This window comes from Esox lucius, chromosome 20, assembly GCF_011004845.1.
Source record: "Esox lucius isolate fEsoLuc1 chromosome 20, fEsoLuc1.pri, whole genome shotgun sequence".
Lineage (NCBI taxonomy): Eukaryota > Metazoa > Chordata > Actinopteri > Esociformes > Esocidae > Esox > Esox lucius.
The window spans coordinates 19,010,957-19,031,697 of NC_047588.1; the positions used below are offsets into that span (position 1 = coordinate 19,010,957).

Consider the following 20,741-nt stretch of genomic DNA (forward strand, 5'->3'; position numbering starts at 1 on the left):
CTGCCTGCAGAAATGTGTGTGTATGTGATGTGTGTGTGGGACATGTCGCTGCTGTATGCATCATGAATATTATGCATAAGGCTGAATGTCAACAAAGATTAATCATTTTACTACAAAATGTTAAATGTCACCAAACATTAGTGTGTGTGTGTGTGTGTGTCTGAGTGTGTGTGTGTGTGTGTGTGTGTGCACGGCATCACCGTTGGAAGTGTTGGCAGGCTATAGATGACCATGGTCGTCATCACCATACTGTACACAGACATTACCACTACGAAGAGGGACAGGAAGGACGAAGAGAGGGGAGGATGGTGAGAGGAGGGGCACAGAGGGGACAAGAGACACAGGCTGGACAGGACAGCTAGGTTATAGGGGACAGGCTGATAGGCTTCTTACAGCAGACAGAGCCTATTGGATATTAGCATGGATGTCAGCAGAGGCCCCAACTCACACTGGTATTAACCTACTCACACGTTCTGACACACACACACACACACACACACACACGCACACGCACACGCACACGCACACACATATAATAATGAGTTTTCCTTGTTTCTTGCATTTTAAAAGCCTGTGATTGTTAAGTATGATTAATATACAGTCTATTCTAGGCAGGCTCAGGGCTCTTGGAAGAAGGACAGGGAAGGAGGGAAGGAGGGAAGGGAGCGAAGGAGGGAAGGAGGGAAGGAGGGGGTGGAGGCAGTTTTCTTCCAGCTGTTGTTCAACTTCACCCTCCCCATTTCTCTCCTCCATCGCTTTTGATTTGCACCTCCCATCACCCTTAACTACTCACGCCCCCTCCCTCCTTCCATCCCTCCCTGCATCGCTCCCTTTCCCTCTGTTCTCCTCCCATCGCCCTCCTTTCATTTCCTCTTCCTCGTCGCTCTTCCTCCACAGAAATCACTCAGTGAAACAGGTCAAGTGTTCCAACATTCCCCCTCCAGCTCAACCTGCCCAGTACCAGGTCTGGCTCATCGCACCAGTAATGATATACTGCACAAACCAAATCCCTAAAGTCACCTAACCACACTAAGCGCTGTACGCTGTATGAACCCAAACACGCTGTATGAACCCAAACACGCTGTATGAACCCAAACACGCTGTATGAACCCAAACAAACGCACATCACATTACACTGGCAGTCAAGCAGGCCAAAGCCACCATTCTCTACACTGTAGGAAACCTAGGAAAGACACACCCCTACACAAGGCACTCCCACGTGCACACTCTCCCCACCTAACGCCATCATACAACAGAAACACTGTCAAGTGGCGGACAGAAGAAAGCATAAGCCCGGAGTTGAAGACCAGATATGGACAATGTTGTGGAGAGACCTGGACAGGACAGATAACCTGAATGCTATCGGCCAGGCGCTCTGAAAACCCCAGAGGCACTTGAACGACTGCACTTGGATATACCAAATGGAAGAGCTCCATATATCACCGGGTCTCATCCTGCACCCTATGTAGAGGATGACTTTGGACCCGGGCTCTGCTCAGAAATGTTTCTACGGAGACTAAGGGATCCAGAGACATGGCAGGACCAGCAACCCAACCAGCACAGACACACGGCAGGACCAGCAACCCAACCAGCACAGACACACGGCAGGTTCAGCAACCCAACCAGCACAGACACACGGCAGGACCAGCAACCCAACCAGCACAGACACACGGCAGGACCAGCAACCCAACCAGCACAGACACACAGCAGGACCAGCAACCCAACCAGCACAGACACACGGCAGGACCACCTACCCAACCAGCACAGACACACGGCAGGACCAGCAACCCAACCAGCACAGACACACAGCAGGACCAGCAACCCAACCAGCACAGACACACGGCAGGACCACCTACCCAACCAGCACAGACACACGGCAGGACCACCTACCCAACCAGCACAGACAGACGGCAGGACCGGCAACCCAACCAGCACAGACACACGGCAGGACCACCAACCCAACCCGCACAGACACATGGCAGGACCAGCAACCAAACCAGCACAGACACACGGCAGGACCGGCAACCAAACCAGCACAGACACACGGCAGGACCACCACCCAACCAGCACAGACACACGACAGAACCACCAACCCAACCAGTACAGACACACAGCATGAGGTCAAAGACGAAGAAACATCTAGCTATTAATATTAGCGTTTGACTATCCTCTCCAACCAGAAGGCAAGAAGTGATGTGATGATGGTAACACCGCGGGCTGACAGTCCCCCGTGGTGAGGAGACGAAACAGAGGAGGACACACATGGGATCTCGGAGCAGTGAGGAGAGGAGTGAGGTAGGCTGTCAGATGCATTATATCACCCCTTTCAACATCCATCTTCCTCTTCTTTAAGAGAGACGGAGAGAAAGACAGGACAGAAGAGGTGAAAGCGGAAGCATCAGGGAGAGGGAGTGATGGAAAGTCCATTCACAACAGCTCACAGCAGGTCAGGACTCAGAAGAAAAGTGTTTAGATGAGGAGATGGACAAATTGACAAGATAATACGAGGTGTGTGTGTGTGTGTGTGTGAGAAAGTGAGAGAGAGGATGCCTCACACTGACATCGGCTATGTGAAGGTTTCATAGCACTTCCCTCAGCCTGACTGTCATGGCAGACATACACACTCAGAAATACAAGGACCGGTGTCTACTTAAAAGGGTACAAAATGCTTGTCGCTGGGGGGGCACCTTTTGGAGAGACAACTGTGTACCCTTTAGTGCCAGTCCATTTTGGTACCTTATCAAATTGTTCCATCAAATGACCTACACACATTTTCAATGCAGCCCCTCCCCTCGGGGGTAATGGTACTCGTTTGTTATTTGTTTTAATTCACTCTGAACCATTTCTGTTAGTCAAACGGCGCTCTTCTGTCCCCATAAAGACCAGAATTGCACCTTTGAGGGAACATTTTTCAAAAGTGTACCTGTAAGTACAGAACAGTTTCTTGTTTCGTACCTCCATTTTTGAGTGTGTAGAAGACTTCCAGAAAAGGCACGATCTGACGGAGACCACACAATGAATCACTGAACAAATACCTCTGACACACAATCAATCTCTACCATGTGAGGGACAGACGCACACACACTGGATGTGATAAGAGTCCCATAAAAATATAATGAGAATCATCCGGAGTATTTCTGTTTCATTCGTGCGTGCACTGTTGGAGCACGACTAAGAGCCTGTTGAGATGGTGAATTAAGCAGCCAATGCATCTGATCTGCAGAGCGCCCCCAGCCAAACACACACACTTCATCAGAATCATTCCCATCACATACAGTCCTGCCGTGGTAAGGAGTAAAGCAGGAGGAACTGTTCTCATAGTGATACAGGTCAGACAGCAGGTTAGTGCCACAAGCTAACCAGGAGTCTTTAATATTCTGACTGCTTCAGGGAGAGATTCAGTTCCAGATATAACACACGCGCAAACACACGCGCACCTCTTTCATCTGCGGCTGCCGTCTGTTTTTGCAGGTGGTGGTTGAGGTCAGTGCACCACTGAAGGGGACATACAGAGAACACACACATACACACTCTAAAGCAACACAGCTGCGGTAATTCTGCACCCCCTCCCTCTTATCCTGTCACCCCCCAAATCCACCTCCGTCCTAACCCTGCACCCCACATCTCCCTACAACCAACACAACCCCCCCCTGTCGTTCCTTCTCTTCCTTCCAGACTTCCCTTCCCAAACAAGCTCTCAGTCATGTGGAAGGAGCATTCAAGTGGATGTACGTTTATCCATGGAGGCCTCTCCGTCCCAATGTTGTTATACCCCCCCACCATCCCTCTGTTCTGGTGGCACTGGGCCAATCAGGCACCACCACAGAGAGCCCGGCACGGTACTTTAACCCACAGACCCCTGCCTTCCAGCTGTCAGCTCCAGACCTGTCAGTGTTCGGGACAGGGATAGTTAACACCTCACGTCGCTAGGGGATACAGGGGCATCCGTTGCCTCCCCGACTGTGTCTGCATGCAGGCAATGTACGGATGATTTTTATATGAGAAGATTCAACATTAATTACTGATGAATGGGAATAGCACCCTTTCCTGTGTATTTTGAAGGCAAATTCCGATAGATTTTTAGTCCACCCAATCAGGTTGGCTTTAAATGAAATAATTGAACTTGATTTGATGCATATACGGTTGGACAAACACCCATTTCAAGTCATTAGTTGACTATTTGTATTAGGTTGAGCTGGGATACAATAAATGTATAAAATCACTAAACAATATATGTGTTCTGTTTGGGGAATTTGAGGAATGTGAGGACCGGAGTTGAGAAACTAATGGTCTAGTGGTTAAAGCATCTGAAAAGTAACAAAACATAGCTAGATCAAATTTGTTGTTCTCCCACTGAACAAGGCATTTAACTCCCAGGTAATATCTGTAAATGAGAATCTGAATAAAGAAATTCTGAATGTGTTTTCATGGCAATCTGCATCAACTCAATTGCTTCCCTTGACCTGTTGCAACATCTTTCCAGTGAGCTATGTTTTATATCATCTACCAGCTGCTAAATTAATTGTCATATTCACTTTGGATGGCAAATGTTACTAGCAGACATTTTTGCTTTACAGAGCAGAACTGTTTCGCGTGTCAGTGGTTTATGAACTTCTGACATGATATAGCAATGGTAGCTTGCATTTGTGTAGTAATGCCTCTGTCATTACATAATCCAGGCCAGTTAAATGCTCTGTTTGCCATGTAGTATTACATTGCAGAGACAGTAGCAGTGCATTCTCTGTCACTCATACATTGGATTTATCAGGCTGGACAGAAATGTTAGCAGAACAAATGTTTTGTTGCACACATTCATAAGACTTGTACCATTGTCCACTGTTGGTGAGACTGAGGCGTAAGCCGTCATGTTGGAATTAGGCCCAATCCAGAATAGAGAGGATCAGGAAAAAAACAAAGAATTTATCCAGCCACTGTACGCACACTTTCAAGTCAAGTTCCACATTCAGAATTCCCAACCTTTGATAACAGAACCGTATTTAGCTCAGAGTAGTCACCACAATGACGTTTCAGATCTTTTCTGCAGTAGTCTGTTAAATATTAACTTGCTTTGGGCAAGGCAACAATGCAAGGTAGCTGTGGGAAATGCAGATCCATTGAATACACAGCCAGGTGTAGAAGCCATAATCATTAAGCAAACAGCAGGTTCTGCAAGATAAAATACAGTGTTGAAACAGCACTGCAAGCTGGAAAATGCCTTGTAGTCATAGGTGAGCATAACCCATCTCATATTCATATATTCATATATATATATATATATATATATAATATATAGTTTTTTTATTTTACGTATAGCATATCGGTTGGTTTACCCTCTCTAACAGAATAAACCCTAAATCCCTCAAACTCAACTCTGGACCTCAAAGCCAGTTCCACTCGGTCTTATTACAATCCTCTAATCACAAACCTATTTACACCTGAGACAGCAGGTGGGTGACATTAATGATGGAGGTAGAACACAAAACAAGCAGGCTATGGACCTTGTAGGGTAAGAGTTCAGTACCCCTGCCCCTTAATCATTAGCTAGTAACTTGATTATATAATGAAACTAAATTTGGCTTTATAGTAAAAATATTTCCTTTTAGTCTTCACTTTGAAGTGATTTTGATGGAGAACACAAAACAAATGTGATTTAGCTGCTGAGTGACAATAAACGAAACATTTTTTATTAAAATATTTGTAGTTTAGAGTGGGTGGCTTGTTTTTTAGCCTAAATTGGAAATGTGTTAAACTTGAGTAACTTAGTTGACACACCTATCCAGAAATGAAGAATAAAAGAAATAGCTGCATGCTAGTATGCGCCGACGCAATAATCTAATCCTTTCGGACAGACAAGCTGTCTTATCCAGGAAGTCAGGGACATTAGTGACAAATACACGTGACCTACTCGCCTAACGTTATAACCATTAGGTGCTGCTAGTTAGTATTTTGTCCCCAATTATATCCTAAATGGCATTAGAACACTAATTCAGGTTAGAAATTGCATTAACATGCAGTTTGAAGGAAAGTTCCTTCCTTCAGACCGCACACAGAGACATGAAAATGGTATCAATTAGTTAAAAACGCCTTGTTCCACCCCCGAAACATCTCCAGGCTTCGCCCATCACTAACTGACCCTGTGGCAGAAACCTTCTACACGCTTTTGTGACCTCGCGCCTGGACTATTGTGATGGAGTTCTTCCCTGGACAGGCTCCAGTACGTCCAGAGGTCTGCTGCCAGGGTCCTGACACCAGGCCAGCCCCGAGATCCCATCTCACCCACACTGCACCGCCTTCGTTGGCTCCATGTTAAGAACCGAGTCAGCGGCAAGATCCTCCTCCTCACTCACAAAGCCCTCCGTGGATTGGCCCGTTTTGCCGTCAGATGTCCTCGACCTACACACTCCCTCGCGTAGTCTCCTTCTCACCATTCCTAGACCCTGACTGTGTACCGTGGGGGGACCAGGCGTGTTCGGTGTTGCAGCTCACCAGAACCGGCTCCAAGAACAGGCTAAAAACCCACCTCTTCACCATGGCTTTCCCCACAAAGCTGGGTCCACAATCAGCTACACCCATGTACACCTGCTTTTTATGTATGTTTTGACTTTCTTGTTAATCGTTCTTATTATTGTTACTGATGTACAGTCTCCTTAGGTTTTTTGAAAGGGGCTTGGAATGCAAAATATTTTCTTTAGCATCGAAATCCTGAACTATCCCTTTAAGGATTAGTTAGGAATAAGTTTAGCAGTGAGGTTAGGGACAGATTTAACATCCTGTTTTAAAAAGAAAATGTAGAAAAAGGCAGGGATAAGCCATCATTTTGAGGGAGTGTAGAAAAGGCTAAAGTGTTGGTCAATACAGTGCTGTAAGTGGTGGATTGCACAGTAGCTCAGACAATTAGAAGCCATTGACAGTACGCTATATACTTAGAATGGTGCAGGGCAAACACCCCCCCCCCCCCCCCCCCATTCTGACGTCCGCGCGCAGCTCCCTCCGGCTATCATGGCAGACACTGAAACAAACTGCCCCACTTGGCTGGTGGTGACTGCACGCATGAATATGCTGTTAAAGGACGCTGTGCTGTACACAGACACAATTATTCCTAACCGACAGACCAATGTCTTTCTCAACCCCCTCTCCTGCCACAGGGAGTCAGAACATGGCCTCCAAGCCACCATCACAAAGCCTAGGGCATCACGCGCACACGCACACACGCCTGGTTTCCCGGCAGAATCTTCCGGCTAAGTTCCAGGACTTTTAGAGCACTATATTAGGTCATTGGGGATCGGATCACGCTGAGAGCTTGGCACAACAGTGTCAGTTTGGCTTTAAATCTAGGCTATGTTGTTTCAGGTTAAATGGCCAGGTTGTGGTTTAAGAGGTCGCTGCATTTAAACTAGAGGAACGTTTAAATATTTGTATCGAGCACCCAACACGCACTTCAACACAGTGAGCTTGTATCCTTGTCAGACCCTTCAAGTGATGCCACCACTTCCGCTCCATTGTGAGAGGAAGTCTTTAGCATTCAGCCAGGAGAATACAACAGTGTGTGTGTGTGTGTGTGTGTGTGTGTGTGCGCGCGCGCGCAGTCTGCTCATCTTGCCAGCCTCAAACTCAAAGCAATTAGCAGAGCCAGATGGCTGTTTGGACTGAAGAAATACTTTGAGCATTGACAGAAAAACTCACACTCTCACACACACACACACACACACACACCTGTAAGTGTTCCTAAGAGCTGAGACACATGGCATCATTGACCTCAGCTACAATGGTTCTGGTGGAGACAACAGGACAAACTACTGACAGTCATCTGACAAAAATGTTAATGTTTTTTTTTTTCTTTTCATCTATTATGACTTAAAAGGCTACAATCTGTGTTGTGTATCAGTCTGGGAAGTGGTGACACATGGTATTCCAAAGATAACAGGATGGACACACGCGCGCGCACACACACACACACACACACACACACACACACACACACACACACACACACACACACACACATGCACACGCACACGCACACGCACACGCACACGCACACGCACACGCACACGCACACGCACACGCACACGCACACGCACGCACACCCTGCCACTTGGCCTCTGTTAGACTTGGACCAAACCAGTCTGGTTGAGTCAGAGGGTTCAAACAATGCAGCCTGTTATCGTGTAAGGACCAGCGCTCTAGGTTTCGGCCAGCATGCACATTCTCTTGTTGATAAGAGAACCCCTCCGGCGGTTGCCTTTAGGAGCGCTCCCAAAGCAGCAACACCACATTCCTAAGCCTTTAAGACACTGCGATTTTCTCTCACTCTCTACGTCCGGACCAACCGATACCGCAGCAGCTCCTCTAGCCAACCGCATGACATGCAAATTAGGCCTTGGACGGACTGAAATGTGAGCTAACCCACGTCACCTAAAATGGCCGCCCTCGGTACCCTTCTCGCTTTCACATTCCTCTGGTATTTATACAATAGACAGTTTCATCATCATCATCATCACAACCGAAACTATGTGACCACAAGACAAGGAAATGAGAAGGGGCCAATCCCATCTAGATCAAATGAAGGAGACAAAGTCAAGAAAAGACAGATCACTTCACAGACCAATCAATGATTCAATACATGAGATGAGCGTGAATTAATCCGTGGTTCAGAGGCCGTCTCCCTCCATCATCACATGACAGTGTTCACAGAGAATAGAAATGATGTACCCAGGCAAGTATTGGCCTACACGATCCATACATGTACTCTATGTTATTCTACTTTATGTACATACTACACAGCAACAAAGTTCACCGTTTAAAAATCAAGAGAACTTTAATGGCAACCAAATACAAAAAGAAAATAGAAAGACAGTCACAGCAAGTTTTCAAATGATTCATTTTTTGTTTAAATAAAACAAGTTCACACAAGACAGCGAATAAAAAGCCCATTTTGTATTAAGATTGTTGAGCTGGCACCATGCACCATGTCGTCCAGCCAAAGGTTGTGAGCGTGTTTGGCCTAGTAAATCACAGCAAAGCAGTCGAGAAATAAAGCACTCCAGAAACATAATTATAAAGCACTGCAAAAAGAGAAAGATAAGGGTTTGTCAAGTGAACATCAATACAGAAGAGAATATCCTTTATGCCTGCTGCTGAGATGCAGTACCATACATTAGTAATGGCCTCCTTCATTAGATTCTGTATTTATATATCTATACTATGTACATGTCAGGGGGCGTGGTTTCATAGCTGAGTGATCGAGGCGACAAGGAAATGAAGGCTTCGATTAGTCAGCGTTTAGAGCCCCAGGACAATGATGGAGATGATCTAAAAATACTCAGTAAAACCTCATGTTGTGCTAGTCCCAGTTCTAGAAAATCTAGTGAATTTCCTAAAAGCGTTCTCATTTTAAAACCTCTGTGCCAGATAGCAGAGGTGAAGGTCAAAAGAAGTAGATTTCCTGAAAAAAACACAAAACCTGCTGTAAAGAGATCGGTTGGTTAGTGCTTTTCTAAAAGCCTTTTAGTTTAAGACTAGTCAGTGGAGGTCAGGAATTGGCAAATTGGGTATTTTAGTGAAAGCTTTGCACTCAGAAAGGGAGAGAGAGGGAAAACGGCACAGAGCATTCTCACAAAGTGTTCTCAAAAGGCATTTTCTTTAAATCCCTAACATTGGGTAAGAGGAAAGTGAGTACAAGCATACACCCCTCCGCCTCTGGAGAACAGAATGGTTGTGTGAACGTTCTGACAGAGTTTAATGTGGGTGTCAGGGACCATTACAGTTGGAATGGTTTTGCTCAATGTAACTAAAGGTGTGTGTGTAGGTATTAATTTGGGGGAAGGCATGTCTTGCTGTTTCCCTGTGTGTGTGTGTGTGTGTGTGTGTGTGTGTGTGTGTGTGTGAGATCAGGCTGCAGGGGACAGCGTACAGTAATATGTCCTCTACCTCGAAGAGACAAAGGGGGCAGGAAGTGACCATTCAGGTTACACTCCCTCTGGCACAGAGATGTCCCAAAGCCCCTGAGCTACACACACAGCACTGACTCAGAGACAGCACAGATCACTGCCTCCAAAGGACATGTTCTATCTGATTAAAGTGTGTGTGTGTGTGTGTGTGTGTGTGTAGCCATCTTAAGTATGTTGGTTGCCCAGCCAATCCAGTCAGTTCACTTGTGATCCTGTTGTCAGTCAGCCATTGTCTGGAGATTCATGTGCATCATCCATCCTAGGCAATGTCATCGAAGAGTGTTCTGTTTAAAGGGGTTACATTCTCAGTACAGCAGTACTGGCTCGGATTGATACTTTGATCTTAGCTGAACCATGACGCAAGTCAACTACAGCAAGGGGTTTCTGTTAAGCAGGCCACAGTCTCGTCAAGTGAGCGCACAAAAGCAGAGAGGGAGGGGATTCCTCCTCAAACAGTGATCTGCTCCACTCGGTCGTGTTGTCCCTCAAGGCAGCACAGTTGATAAGAGTTTACCTTGACCCTGTTCACCGTCCAGAAACAGACTTCTCTTCTCCAGTGTTTTGGCAGGAACGCAGATAGAAAAGATGTGTCGAAATAGAATTCAATGCATTGCAACGTGTCTGAATTAAATGTTTTCAGCAGACTTGGGCACCTGGCTCCTGCTGTGAGGGTCACTTTTCACCCGTGCTGTTAGCCCCTCTGGGCTGACCGTGGCCAGATACAGCTCCTTCATCAACTCTATACACACATTATTTACACATTTTTCACAGGAGTTTGACAAAAAAAAAAAGATTCACTATAGTACTGTATACATGAACTGCACAGCAAAATATACACACACAACTCAGCTTCCTTGCTCCCATTTATACACATTACAAACCCAAGCACATTATCAATATTTCTTCAGACAACCACTTTCATACAAACACAAGTAGCGGGCACAAGTGCAAAGCTAGGAGCTATGTTTTCCAAGCAGTCATGACGTATAATTCATTAGAGGTGTGTGGGCTGAATCTACAGGGTGACTGTAGGACGGAGATATTTGCCTATTCTGAGGTTAAATACTATCAACTCTGACTCAGGCAGTGATTTTGTCAAGTACTAATGTTTAGGAAACATGCGCAGCGATCCGTCAGAATCTTGGCCGTCCTCTTTCCCTTCCTGTCCCTCTCCTTCCTCCACTGTGACCCCCCCCCCCCCCCACACACACACCTGTCATACCGGCCAACCACAGGAGAGCCAGTAACCCTGTTAGCGATACATCGTTGGGTCACAGGAGGCGTGTGATCACGCACTGTGAGTGCTTCGCTGACCCCCACGGGGGCCGTCTCAGCACAATGTTAAAGGGACATGATCACAGCGGGACAGTGCACAGTATGACCCCATGGCCGCTGGCTGGCCAGGACCCACTAGCTGACCCAGGTTTATTCAGCCTCGCAGGCACTTTGCTTGGTCAAAGCGGCCAATGAGCTCTGTAGTGTTTTAATGGCTTGTTGGCAATTGAACTCTTCCTGGGAAAGAACATCCCTGTTTCAGATCCATCCATCAAGTCATCCTCATCCCTCTCTACCAGTCTCTTCAGGGATGACTGGAACCATCTCAGTTTCATCCCTCTCTACCAGTCTCTTCAGGCATGACCAAACTGGAATCATCCCTTCATCATCCCTCTCTACCAGTTTCTTCAGGGATGACAGGAGGGACACTTTATTCCCTCAACCATCATCTTGATAACTGCCACTCTTCACTACCTAGTTCATAGTTTCATTATGTCCAAAACAAAATGTCCAGTTCATGGCACAATAGGGAGAGTGATGAGACCGAGAGAGAGTGATGGAGAGAGTGATGGAGAGAGTGATGGAGAGAGTGATGGAGAGAGTGATGGCTAGACTGGCATGGCCTACTTCAACATACAAACTTTCAGACGCTATACTTTGCTACAACTACATTAAGCGCTTTCCCTGCCTACACCTCCCCAGTCACATACAGTAGAAACACACAGCTAGTTGCGCCGGAACAAATCTCTCCCACAGGAACAGCAGGTAGCCCATTTCATTGTGACACCCCTTACAATGCTACTGTGTATTAAGTAAAAGTGAGGAAACATTTTAGTGAGAAGGAACAGCTGCACAGAGATAAAATTTTAACTCCACAGTCCCAACTTTATGTGTCTCTTTCAGGAAGTGTCAATCTTAAAGGTCCCAAAGCAAGCGAAAGAAAGAGCACAACGACAGAGAAGCAGTGTAAGATTGTTTCAACATTTCTTTGACTTTTGTTTTTTAGGATGGTTACCATGTGAGTGTTTTCTTCCTATTGGGAACAGGGAGCATACTTCGACAGTATACTCATCTTCCATTTTTTGTTCCCTCCCTTAACCAGTTCATCTTGCTCTCTCTCCAAGCTGCGTTGTGAGATGTTTCCAAATATATTTAAAATCTTTTGAAAAAATAAAAGTGGTATCCAGTGTCATATCAACCAACAATCAAGTCCACTGGAAGCAAGACACTCCCCCTCCTCCTTCCAACCCCATTTCCCCTCTTCCTCCTCCTCCTCTTCTCGTTCTCGGTTTACACGTACACCGCAGTCCGTGAGATGACCGACCCATCGCGCTGCGACTCCATGTCGTCGTCAAGGTAGCCGCCCATAATTCCATCCTGGTCGTGGGGTGGGCGGAGCTGCAGTATGGGCCCGCCCACACCGAAGTGGTCATACCTCTCCTCCTCGTCATCGAGCTCGTCAAACTTCCTCCTCTCAGCCTCGTCCAGCTCGCTGCTCAGCAGGATGTCCTGCGCCGTGGTAACCACCTCCTCGCCACGCCCACCCAGGTGCAGCGGCACATGATGGTTGGGCTTCTCAGTCAGGCCCTGTTGCGCACTGTCGTTGTACACGTAGATGGGGCCATTGTTGTTGCCACCCGCCCCGTTGCCCCCGGCGCCAGCGCCCGTCCCATTCTTGCTAGACTTTTTCCCGCCGCCAAAGATGCGCAGGTTCTTGTCATAGGAGCCGGGGTTGCCGCGGTAACCCTGCTGTTGCCGGCGACTGCGGGTGACCAGGATGGCGATGAGAGCGGCGACGAGGAGGAGGGCCAGGAAACAGCCAATCACAGCACCCGCCACCACGCCAGCATTGGATGAGATGGCAGAGGGTTCTGTAGGAGGAAGCGGGAGGAGGGAGGGAGGAGAAAAGCAGGGGAAGAGAAGAGGGCAAGACAGAGAAAGTGAGAAATTAGGGAGGACAATAGAGAGAAAGAGGAGTTTGGCCGATGTCAGTGACCTGCACTGTATTCCACGTGGTTAGTGTGTCTGTATGTGTTCACACACTGAAAAGAATCTGTGCCAATTACAGTGTACAAGCCCTCTTTAGTTTCAGTCCCCCTCACAACATGAAAGATCTCCTCTGGAGGCCTGAGTCCATGACACGGGGGACGGAGGAGATGGAGGAGGATGGAGGAGGGTGGTGCTCTTCTTCCAGCTAAAGTAGAGCTGATGTCTGCCTGCGTTTCTGTCCCCGCTATTGAAAAGTGGAGCTCTGTTTTATAAGCCCAAAATGTGTGCCTGACATTCCCTCTACACCGATCGGGTCCCCCCCTCTGTTTCTCTTCCCAGCTCTCCTCCGCTATACATGAGCACGCCACAGACAGGCCACGCAGGTAGAATGAAAACAGTGTCAATTGCTCTATTGACAGTAATTGTTTAGAGTTTTGTGGGGGGATTGGCGTTAGACATGAGTCTCAGAGCAGAAGGGCTGAGCTAAGTTCAGGTACCCCTGTCCATTGATATTGAAACCTGGCACATTCTAACCCCGCCAGTGGTTAATATGATCCTACATCTAAATAATCTCTAAATAATATTATATGCAGATCATGAAGGCAATTCTTGAACTGATAGTAAACAGTGTGTGTGTGTATCTGTGTGCGTGTCTGTGTGCGTGCGTGTGTGTGTTTTGGAAGAGCCTCGCGTAGAGTAGTCCATTGACTCATTCTGTGGGCTTCAAATCACCCAGGGACCCTCTCCCCAAAGCATTACCATGAACACACACACACTAACACACAGGAGGGACACTTTAACCAGTCAAGGACTGAACACACAATACTCAATGCACTACACAAACCTCTCAATAAGACATGCACTCAAATCTCTCCCTTGCTCTAGAAAAACGGAACCAAAGAACTCCAGACAGAACGCTGCGCTTAGCTACAGAACAACCACCGGCTGGGGAAAACAGGACGCGTTTCTTCAGTTGCGTCATGCACCACCATAATCTCCAAGTGACCGCAAGTAATGAGAGAGATGGGCTGGAAATAAAGCCTGCTGTTGCCTGCCTCCCAGAGACATGCAGCGCACGCGCGCGCGCACACAAAGCCAGGGCATACAACCCCATTTCCAAAAGAAAGTTGGGATGCTGCGTAAAATGTAAATAAAAACAGGAAAACGGGGTTAAAATTTGCCAATCATTTAAACCCTATGTTCATTACACAGTCGTACAAAGACAACATATCAAATTTTGAAACAGATATTTTGCCTCTTGAAAAATATATACCCTCTTTGAATTTTATGTCAACAACACATAAAGAAATAAAAAGACATTTTGGTTTAAAAAACTAAACCTGGTGGAATATCACAACTAATTAGGTCAATTAGCAACAGGCAAGTAACATGATTGGGTATTAAAAGATCATTCTAGAGAGGATGGTTCTGTCAAATGTGAGGATCGGGAGGGGTTCACCACTCCACTGCGTCGGAAAATAGAGCAACCTTTAAAGAATCACCTTTCTCAATGTAAAATTGCAAAGAGTTTGGGGACCTCATCACTTACAGTACGGACAAGGCTGAAAACCAATATTGGATGTCCGAGGTCTTCGGGCCCTCAGGCTACACTGCATTAAAAACAGACACGATTCTGTAGTGGAAATCACTGTATGGGCTCAGGAACACTTCAGTGCATCATTGCATCCACAAGTTAAAACTCTAGCATGCAAAGAAGAAACCAGATCCAGAAACGATGTCGCCTTCTCTGGGCCCGATCTCATTTAAGATGGACTGAGGCCAAGTGGAAAACTGTTCCTGTGGTCTGACAAAATGTTAAATTATTATGGACGCTGCGTCCTCCGTACTAAAGAGGAGAGGGACCATCCGGCTTGTTGTCAGCACACAATTTAAAAGCCAGCATCCGTGATGGTATGGGGGTGCGTTAGTGCACATGACATGGGTGACTTGCACATCTGTGAAGGAACCATTAAAGCTGAACAATATTTACAGGTTTTGGAGCAACATGTGCTGCCATCCAGACAATGTTTTTTCAGGGAAGGCCTTGCTTGTTTCAGCATGACAATGCCAAACCACATTCTACACGTATTACAACAGCATGGCTCCGTAGTAAAAGACTCCGGGTACTAAACTGTATACAAGCCCCTGTCCAAACTTTTTTTAATTGTGTTGCTGGCATCAAATTCAAAATGGGCATATATTTTTCCCAAAACTCTCAGTTTAAACATTTGATATGTTGTCTTTGTACTATTCTCAATTAAATACAGGGACAAATGATTTCCACATCATTGCGTTCAGTTTTTTTTATCCATTTTACGCAGCGTCAGACCTTTTTTGGAAACAGGGTTGTACAATACAGTAGATAAGAAGCCTGGTTGGTTTCGGGGTTGGTTTCCTTACATAGTAAGCAGCAGCCATTTCCGCTAGTGTGGGGAGAGATTTAGAACCTGACACCACTGCATGGAAACAGGGATCGGAGACAGCGGTGATGGCAGAAAGTGGCTTAGCTAACCGCAGCAGAGCAGCAGGCTTCTGAGTAGGATCAGGGGAGCTAAGCAGTGATTAAAAGAACTGGTATTTAAGAGTTAAAAAAAGGGAGAGACAGACTCAGCAGGAAGAAAGTGAGCGAGAGAGAGATATCGGGGAAGGAGAGAGAGAGAGACAGAGGCCGAGACAGACAGAGGCCGAGAGAGAGAGAGAGAGACAGACAGAGGCCGAGAGAGAGAGAGAGAGACAGACAGAGGCCGAGAGAGAGAGAGAGAGACAGACAGAGGCCGAGAGAGAGAGAGAGAGACAGACAGAGGCCAAGAGAGAGAGAGACACAGACAGAGGCCGAGAGAGAGAGACAGACAGAGGCCGAGAGAGAGAGAGAGAGAGACAGAGGCCGAGAGAGAGAGAGAGAGAGACAGAGGCCGAGAGAGAGAGAGAGACAGAGGCCGAGAGAGAGAGAGAGACAGAGGCCGAGAGAGAGAGACAGACAGAGGCCGAGAGAGAGAGACAGACAGAGGCCGAGAGAGAGAGAGAGACAGAGGCCGAGAGAGAGAGACAGAGGCCAACGGCGGGGTAGACCATGAGAGATGGAGAGAATGAGGAATGATTAGTAAAGTGGGAAACACAAAGAAAGAAAACTAAAGCATCACAGATAGACAGGGTAGATAGACAAATGTATGCCTGACTAAGCAGTTGCTTTATGAGGGAGCAGACAGAGAGGAGGTACAGCCATCTTCCTCCACCCTCCTGGCTTGAGGAGCAGGGACACTGCCGAGTCGGTGCCAGTCACACCACTGTCTCCTACATAGTCCACTACATGTGACCAAATGTAGTGCGCTGGAGGGGAGTAGGGTGCCACTTGTGACTCTGGCCGGGAGACGGGTGCCACCCAGGTCACTTTGTGACCCTCCGCTGGGCTCTGAGTCAGCTGTCACTCAGCTGGGGGCGGGACAGGGTAGGACAGGGACAGGATGCCCGCTAATGCTACAGCCTGCTCAACACCAGACCAGGTGCTGGCCATTTCACGCCTGTCACTCCCTCTCTGCCCTGTTTGGACAACCCGCTGGACCAGATTAATGGTGATCGCACCACTGCATTAGCCCTCCCTCTCTCAGTGTCTGTCTCTCCGTGGGTGCCTAAGCTTGGTTCATTCATCCCCCTTTTTACTATTTTAGCCAGTGATTCGGAGAAGAGGGGGGGGGGGGGGGGGTGGACAGAGAGGAGAAAGAGGCAGGTGACCGGACAGGACCCAGGGTGGGTGGGAGTGGAGAGAGAGAAGATAAAGTGGGAGGAAAAGGTAAATACAAACTGTACTAAGACATGCACAAATGGAAAATGAGGATTATTTTGAAGTGACTAAGGAGTTTTTTGCATTAAGATTTTCAAATTGCATATACAATTTCAGTTTCAATGTATGATATTTTCAACCTTTTAGATCCATTCAGATTTAAAACCTATCCGCTAGATCCTGATACTTTGCTATTTAGAATAAGTAGAAGAACGATTACTATGAACTTCCTTTCAGCCAAGTACAACAGAACAGGCCACATTCTTAGCTGCAAGAAAAAGCAACAACAGTCTACAAAAACTAGCTCCCAAAAATATTCTATGAAAGCAAATGTCTTTGATATTAGACCTTAGTGAATGTCAATGGTAACAGTCTTTCATACTTTCGTCACTTTCTAATTAGTGGAATTCAGGAATACACAATATTGGGGGGTACTGTAGCTAGCTAGCACCAATCTAGATTTAGAATTGTCAAGTACATCTACAGTACTGTACATATACTCTGAAATAGGTCAAGGTGCTGCTAGTGGCTATGGATTACCCAAAACGCATACAGTATATGTTTTTGTGAAACTGCCTGTGGCCTGCCTTATGAAGTTAGTTTAGCAGACAAAGAAGCCAAACAAATCCTATAACTCAATTTAAATTGGGCAGTATGTACATTTTCTGACGTCCTTCAAGCATAATTGGTCAGATTACATGTAAAGACTAAAATTGTTGACACAGACAGATTCAGCACAATGTAAGTGTATATACATAATAAAGTAGGCCATTCTTTACTTCATCCTTACAAGAGCTAGTTTCCAAAGTTCAGCTGGAATAAGTTGACCACACATATATCCTTAACTACAATACTATTACGTGTTCATTGTTAGAAATCCCAAGCTATTCACCAGCAATCAAGATCATGTAACTAAACATTTACTTGAATATATACGTTAATGCATGAGAAGGAATTCAGTTTTAAATCATTAAATTTGATAAACTGAACCCACCAGCCCTCATACAGCACAGATAGTGAACTCGCTTCATTGATAAACTGACCACACCAGCCCTCATACTGGACAGATAGTGACCTGGCTTGATTGACACACTGACCACACCAGCCCTCATACTGGACAGATAATGACCTGGCTTCATTGATAAACTGACCACACCAGCCCTCATACTGGACTGATAGTGACCTGGCTTGATTGACACACTGACCACACCAGCCCTCATACTGGACAGATAATGACCTGGCTTCATTGATAAACTGACCACACCAGCCCTCATACTGGACAGATAATGACCTGGCTTCATTGATAAACTGACCACACCAGCCCTCATACTGGACAGATAGTGACCTGGCTTCATTGATAAACTGACCACACCAGCCCTCATACTGGACAGATAGTGACCTGGCTTCATTGATAAACTGACCACACCAGCCCTCATACTGGACAGATAGTGACCTGGCTTCATTGATACATTGACCACACCAGCCCTCATACTGGACAGATAGTGACCTGGCTTCATTGATAAACTGACCACACCAGCCCTCATACTGGACAGATAGTGACATGGCTTCATTGATAAACTGACCACACCAGCCCTCATACTGGACAGATAGTGACCTGGCTTCATTGATACTTAAAGGGAGGATGTGATCAGTGTAAGTAAACCTGGCCTGTCATGTCACTGTTCTGAAGAAAGTTGTGAAGGGCTATTGCAACAAGCAATCATGACTGGAATGGCAAGAAATGCTTAAGCTTGACCCGAAACGTCTCTGTATGGGTCTCACTGTAATCAATAGTACTCATTTAATGTTTGCCTTTTTATTTGCAATTATCTTTTAAATGATGTGGTTCTGTGCATTTTCAGGTTACAACCGTATAACTGACAAGGTTGCCATTGAAAATTTGAATTTTCAATTGACCTACCTGGATTAAAAAAAATAAAAAAGACTAACTAATATCATGTTAAACATTTCTGCATTTATTGGTACATTAGAAAATGCATAATTCATTTGTAAACTAACGCCGACTACTAAACAAGAAAATATTCTAAATTAACCTCATATGTGGGAAACTGGACAAGTTATTAAATTGTATGAACTTCGATAGAGATTCATTAAACATGTTAGTTTCCTTTGTCCAAATGGCTGTTCAAGGCGTATGTCTGTTGATTGTGGAGGGGCTGGGGGGGTTCTTTTCTTGGATCTGTAGCTTTATGTTTTGTTCTTTTCTTTTTTTGTCTTTATGGTTTACACTTAATTGTTAAAAGATTAAAACATGTTTCTCTATGCTTTCCTGGCCTCTCCAGAATAACCTGACCTATGTGTTTAATTAAGTCAACTGGGTGGAACTTCCAACTTCAAACAGTTAAATGAGAAAATCAGTCAATGAAGTGAAGAAATATCACAATTTACTACATAAAACTGCATGTCTTCAATTGTGCAAATGTCTTCACAGACTATATAAAATGAGAAATACAATTACACTCCTGTCCTTCTAGATGTTATAATCATGATTAAATACAATGTAGAGGATTCTATTGTTCTGTCTTTGTAGCAAGAGCAGTTGCATCCAAACAGCCAGGGCATGAGGGCTTGGAGAGGATTTCCTCCATCTTGCTCACTGCCAACCATGACACCTGAAAGTCACAGATAACATTTTCGGAGCATCGCGCGTTTCCTCCTGCCTATCCTCCATCTATGCATTAAATGATCATGGGTTTGGTTAAGGTACGACAAAACATCAGGATTTGTCTTCAATACTCATGGTAAATAATAGTAAAATATTCAGAACCTAACCCCTGATAAACGGTTGGCTGGACAGTGGGTCAGGATACTACTTGTTTTGCCACTGCCCTGACACACACTTGGGTTGAGGGCTGTTCATTCAGCAACATGTGGGGAGACGAGGTTCAGATTCTTATATAGCTTTACACTTAGAACACTAACAATTATTCAACCATCAAGGAGGTGACTGGGCAATAGAAGGGGTTGAAGGGAAACGTCACTTCCGTTATAGTATTTAATAATATTTCATCAACCTTTTGAATTTCATAAAACGACAAATATGAGTGTTATGGCCTTTCACCGCCCCTTTTTTGGAAAGCTTACCTTTGAGCATGGCAACTACAGTCTGATTTTGTCTTTACAAAATCTGAGAGAATTTGACAATCTGACAATCCAGGGCTGATTGAAACCTTGTTAAGGCAAATCCAATGGCTCTATTGAACAAGAACACGCATATCTGCCACTAGTGTGATCAAGCAATCTGAGCTAGCTAGCGGTTTTGTTTACCTACTATTCATAGTAACTAGCTAGCTACAGTACCCTGAAGCTTTGAATAATTTTTGAGCTGTTTTTCTTTTAGCTGAATCTGAATTAATCTAAAATGTTAAGTATACTTAAGTAAACAATTCATGGAATATCAACTATATTGACCCAGAATCTATAAATATTCAATGGGAATGTTTTCAATTGAAATGTCATTTGAAATCAGAGTGAAATATATCAACTTACATTTCAAAATAGGAAATACAATTTTAATAATTCCTGTATTCAATTTCTTCAACAAAAAATGTTGCAAAAATTAAACATCACAAATTATTTTTTCATTCAAATCCTATTTCTTTTGGCACTAAAACTGCACCACAGAAAAGAAAACAGATTAGGGAATATTCTGGGCAGAAGGTGGAGACGGACAGGAAAGGAGTGCAGAGTTTACAGGAGACAGGAGGAAGAGCAGGAGGAGAGGGAGT

General features: G+C 45.4%; 1 protein-coding gene across 2 annotated transcripts in view; it reads right to left on the minus strand.

Annotated features, from left to right (window-relative positions):
• Window positions 1-20,741, minus strand: part of si:ch73-22o12.1 (nectin-2) — a 77,342-nt gene that overhangs the window by 16,166 nt on the left and 40,435 nt on the right. The window contains exon 7 of one of the 2 annotated variants that reach the window (XM_029116039.2): window positions 8,793-13,096. The exons of the other annotated variant lie outside the window; for it this stretch is intronic. Within the exon in view, the coding sequence (XP_028971872.1) occupies window positions 12,516-13,096 (581 nt within the window). The 3' untranslated portion in view covers window positions 8,793-12,515. Of the gene's footprint in view, window positions 1-8,792; window positions 13,097-20,741 lie in introns of those variants that run through there. 2 annotated transcript variants of the gene reach the window in all.